The sequence below is a fragment of the Naegleria gruberi genome, assembly GCF_000004985.1.
Source record: "Naegleria gruberi genomic scaffold NAEGRscaffold_59, whole genome shotgun sequence".
NCBI classification, from domain to species: Eukaryota; Heterolobosea; class Eutetramitea; order Acrasida; family Naegleriidae; genus Naegleria; species Naegleria gruberi.
Genome location: NW_003163268.1, coordinates 284,236 through 294,617, shown reverse-complemented (window position 1 = coordinate 294,617; position 10,382 = coordinate 284,236). Strand labels below are relative to the sequence as shown.

Sequence of the window (10,382 nt, the reverse complement as noted above, 5' to 3'; positions counted from 1 at the left end):
GAAAAGTAATTTTAAAAATTATACGCCAAAATAGAGCAGCTTTCTTACTGGTCTTTCTTTGTAGTGTTGAATCGATTTGTCCGAAAACCCAAGAACCTACATTGAAATATTATCATATTTATTATGACAATAGAGTTGTAAGGTTCTAAACATTATTATTTTCTTTCAAAGATTGGACTGAAAGCCATTTGGCATATATTGAGGTATCTTGTAATCGACTGAAGGTATCTTGAAGGTTGAGTAATAATTCTGGAGCAACACAATCCCAAATTAATTGAAATTCTAATTGAGTTTCTTCTTGGCATTTGTTTAAAAGTTCATAAAAAGTCTTTTTGCATGAAGATGGAATATTCACTTCGTATTTTGAATAGTTTCGAATAAATTCAGCTTCAATTTTTTGCAGTTCCTTCAACTTGATAAACTTTCTATTCTGGAGTGATTTCAACTTAATATAAAATTCGTAATTCTCTGAACTAAACTCCTTTTCGCAATACTCCTTTAAAATTTGGAGTAAATCTGTATTTGTTAATTCTTGATCCCATGTCAATTGCGAAGATTCCTTTCTTCTTTTTACCCTTTTGAAAATCTCAATCATTAGCACATTTCCCCCACTAATCTGAACGAAACTAAAACAAAGTAAAGTATTGGAAACTCCTGCAAGACCATCAACAACTTCATTTGAGGTTGCCTCAATTCCTGTAAGTATCGCAATAATGACAGGTAATATGGTAGAAATCAAGTCTATTCTCAAGTAGAATGGATCATCAAAGAAGAAAAACTTTCGAATACCACCCTGTCGAATAGTTTTTCTCTGAAGAAACAAATCTAATAAAAAGCAACAACCACCAAAGACCCACAACGATAATAAAATAATGATACCAATAATGGGTCTATAAAAATCAGTGGCAGCCTTATCTTCATTTACAAAAAAGTAAACACTCACTAGATTCAATATTTGTGAAATGACAAAAGTCAACATAACTGTCATGAGTATTCCAACTTTCTGAGAAGCTAACATTTTCAACATCTTTTCTCTATTTGGAAACATCACTATGAGAGCATACAAATTACGCAAATAGTAGAATCGAATAATTGTACTGATATAGATCAATATCCACCAAAACAAACAAAACAAACATGCACTATACCAAACGCCAACACAAGTTCTAGAAACTCCGGCAAAGGTAATCATGACAACCAAGATAAGAATCGGAGTATAGGGAATTCCAATTCTTCGTTTCATTGAAGGTTTTTTGTAAATTTTCAACCCAAAAAGTAATAAAAAGTAAATTACTATAATTACTAACTGTGGAATGAAGAAAAGATCAAGATCAGGCCTGAAATTTTCACCATAACAACCATCTGTTGAACACATGTAGCATGTGGAAGGTAGTAATTCTTGCCATGTTTCATTTATGGTAAGTTCTGTCATCTCCATATTTAGAAAGTTATTCACAAGTGTCCAATTTCCATAAATTTGTGATTTACCAGTAACATTACCAATTATTTCAACATCTTGCTGTGAAAAATTAGCATAACCTGTCAACCTTCTCAAAAACTGCGCATCAGAAATATCAGGTTTTGCATCACAGCTTGCAACATTCAAATCAAATAAGGAGGAAACTTGATTTCTTGTAGTTTGAGTGTAGACTTCGAAGGGAATGAGTGGTACAGCTACAAAGTCATCACTATTCATGAACATGCCAGATGTCATCCCAAGATCTCTGTAAAACCTGACGTAATAAGCAAAGTCATAGGGATCTAACAAAAAGGCATCATATCTCGTAAAATAATCTCTTCTTTGACACATGTCAACTTGTGGGTAAATGGAAAAATAGCTAGATGATAGTATGCTATTCGAAAGGCCATGAGAAAGCGAAAGATTAGAATATTTGAAATAATTTGAAAGAAAAGGAGTATAGTCGCGTATGGTACCGATAGTTAAACCTCTCTCCTGCAAATTTTCGACCAAATACTTTCTTCTGGAATCATTATCTTTAGCAGTAATCAGTTTCGTCAAAGTTTCGTTTGAAAATTTATGTTTCCACACAAACATTATCAGAAACGTTCTCACCCCAACCACACAATCACCATCCTTCACCTTTGACAAAAGCCCAGACGAAATTCCAGCCACTGTTGAACAAGAAATTAGTAACAGCAACATTAGTGTGAACAAACAAATGTGAAATTTAGCCATTTTTTTGTCTGACTATTGTAGTTTTCCAGAAACCATGACATAAATTTTTTCACCTCAACACCAATCTTTTTTCCATCTCATCCATGTTGATCGATTAAAATCCATCTATTCAATCTGTTTTTTGATCAATCTATCAAACAATCGATCATGATTTATCAACAATTTCAATCATATTGAATAAAGACTTGATGTTATTTGAAAAGGCTCAACCTTCAGCTAATTATCAAAAGATGTTGTTTGATTTCTTATGATGTTTCAAAATAAAGAACTTAAAACACAAAAAGTTGGTTTTCTAAGTGCTTAAAATCATGTTAGAAGCCAATCTCCTCCGATGTGGCATTTGAATATAAATTTCTTATAATCCTTTCTGAGCTCAGTGACAGAAGGTTGCTCCCAACCTTTTTCCACGAATATGTCAAGTGCTCACTCTTGATTTTAATTTGGGATGTGGATATTGCAATATTACATAAGAGTGTTGGTTCTTGATTAAATGATTGCTTACACAAGTTTGGACGTTGTTGCTCCTGAACATGTGGTTTTGTTCAAAGACCATTTTATCAAGTTTGCTTTCATTCTCACCCTTTGTCATTAATTAAGGCACTCAATACTGGAAACCTTTTTTCAAGTGTTGTATTTTATCATGTCAAGTACTTGAGAAACTCATTTGATGTAGTAGAAGATCCACATTGTAAAGAAATTAAAACATTCAAACTTAATGAATCGTTCCGATGCCATCCCAGCTTGATATGGAATTCAGTAATACCAATAAGGTGATTTTCAAGGCACTCTGTACTGACATCTAACCAAGGGTTGATTTAAAATGAAAAAAGGAGCAATTTGGAGAAGCCATTTCGAAGCTTAGTGAAATAAGTAAGGGAGAATGAAATCTGTGACTCTAAAAAAATAATTGAAAAACCAAAAAACAACTCTCAAAAAGTCAAAAAGGCAAGAAAAAAATCAAACCTGAACTGGAAGAACAAAAGAAATCATCAAAATCAAAGTCTCAAGCTCAGTTCAATGAGGATTTCGAGATATCTGATGAAAACATTGATCGATCGATCGATTGATCGATCAATTAATTGATAAAATTCTATGTTTCATCCATTCAATCGATCATTTTCCATCTCGATCAATCATCGATGGGTAAAAAAAATCCATCGAAAAATTTATGTCATGGTTTCTCGTATTATTCATTTAACCGAATGACATATTGAAAGGTAATGAGCTAGAATCATCGACGATAGTTCGCGTAGAGGAATCTCACATAAAGTAGCGGTCAATTACACGCCAAACTTCAAGTTATAGATCTATTTGGAATGTCAATTCCAAAAAACAATTTTCAGAGGTTGATTTTTGAATGCAAGGTTTGTTAAGTTTCGAACAGGATAAATTCTCACGTGTCTATCAAATGAAATGAAACTAGATGAGGAAATACTCAATGCTGCATTTCAATGTAATCAATTCCAAACTCTAAAATGCTACTTTGAAAAGATTATGAGAAGGATGTGGAGATGATATGCAAAGTATTGGCAGAAAATGGCTCTGAAATAGAAATTAATGTTTGGAGTATAATTTTTCAAGTTGGTTTTAAACTTGATAGGGATAGGTAATTTTCCAAACCAAACCTTTTTGATTCACTCCTCAAGAGTGATTGAAAAATTATCAAAGGAATATTGAGATGATTTTCTGAGTGGTTTTACACATCATCATGGATTATCGTCTTGAAATTTATTTTTCATGATGGAAAATCACAATTTGGTGTTTCATCATCGGATCATTCACCACCATCATCATTGTTTTCCATCAATAATAATAGTATTTGTGGAAATTAATTTTTAGTAATGTAATTTTGGTGAAATGTCAAAATTTTCACTAAATTCATCATCACTGCTGGATCTACTGAACAAGTTGGAAAACTGTCAATGTAGTATTGTTCGGAATGGTCAATAGTAGGTAAGAGAACTTTCTCTTATCAATTTTGGTCAAGTTACTTCACCAACTTGAATCGTGTCTTTAAGTACTACTATTTAAATAGATAATAAACATCATATTTATCAGATTTTCGTCGTGTTGTCAATTTACCAAGTTCCGATATTTCATGCTACCAGAGTAGCCCAATTACAAATCAAACAATAATAATAAAACTATTCATATGTTTATTATGTTATTGAATGTATAATTTCGAGTCTTGTCAAGCATCATGGATATCTGATATTTTCGTGTTTGTTCCAGGCAGACCAAAACCATCGTCAAAAGTCATATTTTATATGGTGTTAAAGATTTGACTCTTTCTTCCTGATTTCAATTCAGGGAGTGTCCAAAATTTGTACAACACTTTCAAACAATCATGATATCAATCCCTCCTCATATCATGAAGTGAGGAATCATATTTATATGAAGAATAACCGCAGAATAATTTGCAAGATTTCAAAAACCTAGATACACAAAAACACAATAAAATATGATTAGAGAATCAACAATGGATTATTTACATGTAACTTGTCTAGTTTACATCAACAAATATGGTGTATGTGTTGTGAAATTTAATTAAAAACAGAAAAATCAAAATCTTCATGATTTCAACGAAACAAGACGAAATAATTGATATGGTACATCTACAATAGTACTAATAAAAGTTTATTAATGTTTCAAGAAGATTGACTGTACTTTTGGCATGAATCATGATTGGGACCATGAATAGCCCGAAGTTGCCAAAAACACAAAATGATGAAAATCTGATAATAAATATATTGTTTATTATGTATTTGAATAGTAGTGATGAAAGACATTTTCCAAGTTGGTGAAGTACATGTTGAGATATGGCATGTACATGTTGAAAATATACATGTACCTATCATCATGATAAACAATAGGGAAATGTTCGGAAGTGATTTTACCTGATGGAATCGACCATGCTGAACAATACTAGATTAAAAGTTTTCCAAATTATCATATAAATCGGGCAGTGATGATGATTTTAGTGAAAATATTAAATTTCACTAAAATATTACTATTATCAGATTTATTTCCGCAAATATTACTATTATAATGATGATAAATAACAATGATGATGGTTGGTAGTAGTTCCGATGATGGTTGGTGCCAACTTGAATTTTTCCAAATAATAAAATTATTTCCAAATCATATGATGAAGAATTAAATTCCAAAAATTACTATTAATACTATTATTTAAATCATGATGAGATGATGTGGTGAAATTCTTGGAGTTAATAGATGTGAAATTACTCCAAGAATCAACAGAGTCGTGATGTACCTGATGTTGTTCCAATATTTTTGAAATATTTTTCCAAGTTCTGTTTTTGCATGGAAGAATGCTACCGAATATTACCGAATAATTTTTTAAAACGGGTTTATTTCGTTTTTAACAATGTATTTTTATTGTTTTTCTCATGATGTGGTAGTAGATATTGACTTCTCACTGAAACATCACGAATAGTATGTAATTCATCCATTCTCCACCAGATAATTATCTTTTCCTGTAATTTTCACTATTGGATATTTTTCTTTTAATATTTGTGATACTTTACTATTATATTCAACGAACAAGGGATGAGAAACATTCATTAGAAAAAGATAGATTCCCAGTGATATATTCTCTCTCTATACAATTTATTACTTCAATATCTGACAAATTAATTGAGATAGAAGGTATTTCATCAGCTCATATCAAAATAGCTGGAGTTGAACTACCTTGAAAAAGAAGTCTGGAAATTCCCACTTCAATCAAGTGTAATAAGAAAAATCTTGAATCAATAAGAGATTGGAGTAAGAGGTATCCGAGGTTCACTCAAACACTGAAGATGGATTCTTAGTTTAATTACCAACATTCAGCAACTTGTGGATTGTTGATAGCTATCAAAATTTCATTAATTCTTGTATTGGTATGCATGTTAACTTTTGAAAAAACGTATGGATCAGTGAGTTTCAAATCTTGAATGCTCTCCTTTAATTGTTCGAATTCTTTCAAAACCTGTCTCAATTCATCCTTTGATCTACACAAGTAATCTTTACAGAGAATCTTTTGGCAAACTAATCTTGCATCATTATATTTTTCAATATAAAAGTCCATTACTTCTAAACACTTATCAGCATATCCAAGAGCAATCATTCCCTGAGAAGCATAACAAAGAGAGTCAATAATAAAACTTGGATCCAAAACTGCTTCAAATCTTTCAACAGAAGAATAGGCATTGATTGACAATTCATACATGTCACAATCATAATAGCAAGCTCCCTTAATCATATAAAAATATGGTCCATTAGGTGATCTCGAATATAATTCAGCTTGTCTGACAAAATCGACCCCCTTTGCACCATAAATGTGTCTCAAATCTATTGAAACTCCAGATTCAGCAGCTCTTGCATACATGCTGGCCAATATCAAACTAATTGGTGAGAATTTGAGATCGTTAATTCTTTCAACCTGTTTTTCTGGTACTTCAATGTCAGGTGAAAAATTGGTCTTTGCAAGAGTAGGGAGTGGCAACTTTGGAGTTTTTGCAAGATAGGCCAATGCCATCTCCAAATGATGAATGGCATTTGAGTAATTATTGTGAGCAATATTGAGGTCTGGCTCTGAATCAGTGAGAATGTCCAAACGAGATGCCTTCAAATAGTGAATATAAATATTATTTGGATCAGTTTTGATACATTCATCCAAAACATCCATACTTTGCTTTCTATCACCATCATAAGCAGCAACCTTCAAAGCTTTGATAAAGTTTCCAAGATGAATTGGAATATTTGTTTCAATATCTTCGAACCAATCAAACTCGTGCTCTGTAAATGTCTTTCCCAAGTAAGAATAAGCATTCTTATCAGCATTATAATGGAAATCTGGTTCATTTTCAATTGGCTTTGCAGTAGTGTAGGCCAATTTGGCTGCTTCATAATCTGAAAAGACCATATCTGCATAATTTCGAATACCATCATTCAAAATTGGGAAATCCTTCAATCTATTAAACAAGAATAAAGCTGCAGCAATTAGATTTTCTTTTGTGGTTGGTCTCACAATATCTCTCATGTTTGGAATGAAAGCTGCATAAGAAAGTGCTGCCTCATAAGCAGCAAACAAGAAGAGTGTATCGTCAACAGGTGTAGCAACATGATAAACAGTAGGAAGGGATTGCATGATATTTTCCTCATTGAATTGAGTTCTGATTGTTTCAACTGGGAACCATTCCTGATTCACAATCTTTAACATTAACAATTCAACCTTCTTCATCAAGACATATAACTTCATACCAACATTTGATTTGAAGTATCTAACTTGCATATTAACTGGATCATTAGTTTTTGGAAAGGTTTTGTAACAAAAATTAACTAAATCACAAACTTGAACAAATAAGTGATTAGTTTCCAATAATTGAACAGGAGTAGGATGATTTCTACGATATTCAATAATATTTTCAGTTAATTTCTTAAATTTGTCCTCAAGTTCTATATAATTTTTGATCAATTCATTCTGTTCTTGTTCGGAATAAACTGTTGTCTCTGGTGCTTGTTGTTTAGCCTTTTTCAACATTTTACTTGTTGCATGATAATTTCTTCCATTTGCATTTTCCATTATTGAAAAGTTTAATTGATGATGTTTTCCAAAGACATTGATCAGTGGTACGGAATTATTCAATCCACCAATAAGAATAGAACCATTATTGAGAGATGATAATGATGATGAGGATCTTCGAGAAGCAGTAATAATCGATGATGAGAGAACCTTGTTGACAAGCGTTTTCATTTTTTTAACACTTGACGTATTGATTGATTTTGTAAAGTGTTAATAATGCCAATTCTAACAAATTTAGAGTCATTAAAGCCAATACTTAATATGATGAGTAATAGTAATGAGTTAGAAGAATTGTAAATTGTTTATTATCTATTGTAAAATAATCAATGTAATAGCAGCAATGAAAAGAGTCAACATCATTGAGAAAGTACTTGCTGGAGCACTACTGAGCTTTGAAGGTTTAGGAGTAACAGTTTTACCACTCGATGTAGCAGTAATTGTTTGTTGAGTCAACAAATAAGTACCAGTACTTGAAACAGTTGCTGTGGCAGTACCATCACTTCCAATTACAACAGTACATCCTGAAGCATCTGAAGCAGCACCACTTGAATCGACAGATTTACAGATGACTTGGGTTGCAGTGATTGATCTTGTCAAACTCTTGGTTGTACCAAATACCAAATCAGCAATTGGAGAAGAGCTAGAAACTGAAATAGTTGCAGAACTAGTTCCATCAGCAAATGAGAATGTCATGGCATTGGTGACAGCATTAGTAACAGATGTACTAGTTGTCTTGACTGTAACACTAACAGATTTGGCATTAGCAAAGGCAGTCAATGCGGCAATATTATTCTTGAACTTGATTTGATCCTTTCCTGTAGTATTTTGAGCCATAGAATTCAAAGAAGCAAGATTGACCTTACGAGAAGAAGTTGTGACACCATTGGCAGTTACAGTAGCAGCTGGTGCATCAGGAACAACATTCTTAGTCTTGATAGAAGCAACACTTGCAAAGACAGCATTCAAATTAGTAAGATCAGCAGAACTGAAAGATCTCTTTGATAATTTGGACTTGATGTAGGCAAGGAAATTATTAGCAGTTGCCAAAGTACTTGCAATAGCATCATCAGAAAGACTAACAGAAGAACTTGATGTTACAGAAGATGTAGTATTTGACAAGCTTGAAATAACTTGAGAAGTTGTTGAATCAGCAAAGAGACCCTTTGAAACTGAACCAGCAACAGAGCTTGAGAAGGAGATACTACTTTCAGCTGCTGATGAAGAAAGTGATGTAACAGCAGCACTTTGAGCTTGTTGTAATAAGAATGAATTGGCAAGTGCAGTAGAAGCTTGTTGAATGGCTGCCTTTTCAGCATCAGTTGGATTACTAACAGCACCAATAACAAACATTGCAGCACTAACACCAGACAAGGTAACAGTATTAGTACCCTTTGCCATTGAAGTTAAAGTACTTGCAACGTCGGCATTACTTGGTTGAGTAATGGTAATATTTGTTCTAGATTCAGAAGAAGCTCCCAAAGCATCATAAACAACAGCCTTAATAGTCAATGTTGAACCTGAACTTGGTGATGGAAGTTGAATGTTGGCACTTTGTTGTTGAGACTTTTCAGTGAGTGAATTCCACTTCATAGATACAGAATCATAGAAGAAGAATTGGAATGATAATGGAGTTTGTGGATCAGACCAACCATTACCACACTTGAGACTGAATGAATCACTCAAAGCAACACCACTAGTTGGATAAACTTCAAAGACACCAACTGTTGGAGGAGAGTTGACTGTAATTGTGACAGATGCAGTACCGGATTTAGCACCATCAACAACTGATAAAGAAACAACATAGGAAGAACCAGGAACAAGATTAGAGCTTGGAATGATGAGAAGAGAACTTGAAGAAACATCACCAGTAGCAGAGGTCCAAGAGAATGTTGGAGCAGACAAGGAATCCAAAGTATTATAGGTCAAATACAAGTCCTTTGTTGGATCAACAGTTGTCAAATCAACATTGGAAGTAATTGAAACTCTGACAATTAAACTCTTTGAAGTATCGAGAACTGTAATTGTCAATTTGGCACTTGAAGTTCTTGAACCCTTAGTAGCAGTGGTAGTAAAGATATAAGTACCAGCTGCGAATGAAGAACTGAATGATGAAGCAGAACCTGGATTAGAACAAGAAGTACCAGTTGAATCAATACATGTTGTTGAGAGAGTCAATGTATCTTGAGTATTACTTGGATCAGTAACAGAAATAGAGAAGGCAACTGGGTCATCCTTAGATTGAGTCATATCTGGAACACTGAATGCAACTGAAATAGGTTGAGCAACAGCACTAACTTTAACAGTTGTACTAACTGCTTGAGCACTATCAGCAGATGCAGTTACAATAAAGTAATAATCACCTTCTTGATTAATATTGGTAAAACTAGAACCAAGGACCAACAAGTTATTCTTGGTAGAAACTGATAAGGATGAAACCTTTGAAACAGATCCATCAAGTGTAAATGTATAAGTTGTAGCACCTGTACCAGTATAACAAGTTGGGAATGAAATTACTGGTGTAATGAGACTTGTAGTTCCAATGAGGAATTTAACAGAAGTACCTTCCTTAATTGAAAGAGTTGGAGCTGCTTGAGCAAT

The 10,382-nt window shown here is 33.2% G+C and overlaps 3 protein-coding genes across 3 annotated transcripts in view; all 3 read right to left on the bottom strand.

Moving 5' to 3' along the window:
* Positions 1-145: 145 nt before the first annotated feature.
* On the bottom strand, positions 146-2,197 carry NAEGRDRAFT_73295 (uncharacterized protein; the record flags this gene model as incomplete). Its single annotated transcript, XM_002671670.1, has 1 exon — positions 146-2,197. The coding sequence occupies one exon, from the start codon at positions 2,195-2,197 to the stop codon at positions 146-148; it is 2,052 nt and encodes a 683-aa protein (XP_002671716.1).
* Positions 2,198-5,809: 3,612 nt separating this feature from the next.
* On the bottom strand, positions 5,810-7,955 carry NAEGRDRAFT_81458 (uncharacterized protein; the record flags this gene model as incomplete). Its single annotated transcript, XM_002671669.1, has 1 exon — positions 5,810-7,955. The coding sequence occupies one exon, from the start codon at positions 7,953-7,955 to the stop codon at positions 6,036-6,038; it is 1,920 nt and encodes a 639-aa protein (XP_002671715.1). The 3' UTR covers positions 5,810-6,035.
* Positions 7,956-8,066: 111 nt separating this feature from the next.
* NAEGRDRAFT_81457 (basal body protein NBP-2) overlaps positions 8,067-10,382 on the bottom strand; it is a gene marked incomplete at its 5' end in the record, with an annotated part of 6,968 nt that continues 4,652 nt past the window's right edge. The window contains one exon of the mRNA XM_002671668.1: positions 8,067-10,345. Coding sequence (XP_002671714.1) covers positions 8,094-10,345 — 2,252 coding nt within the window. The 3' untranslated portion in view covers positions 8,067-8,093. The remainder of the gene's footprint in view (positions 10,346-10,382) is intronic.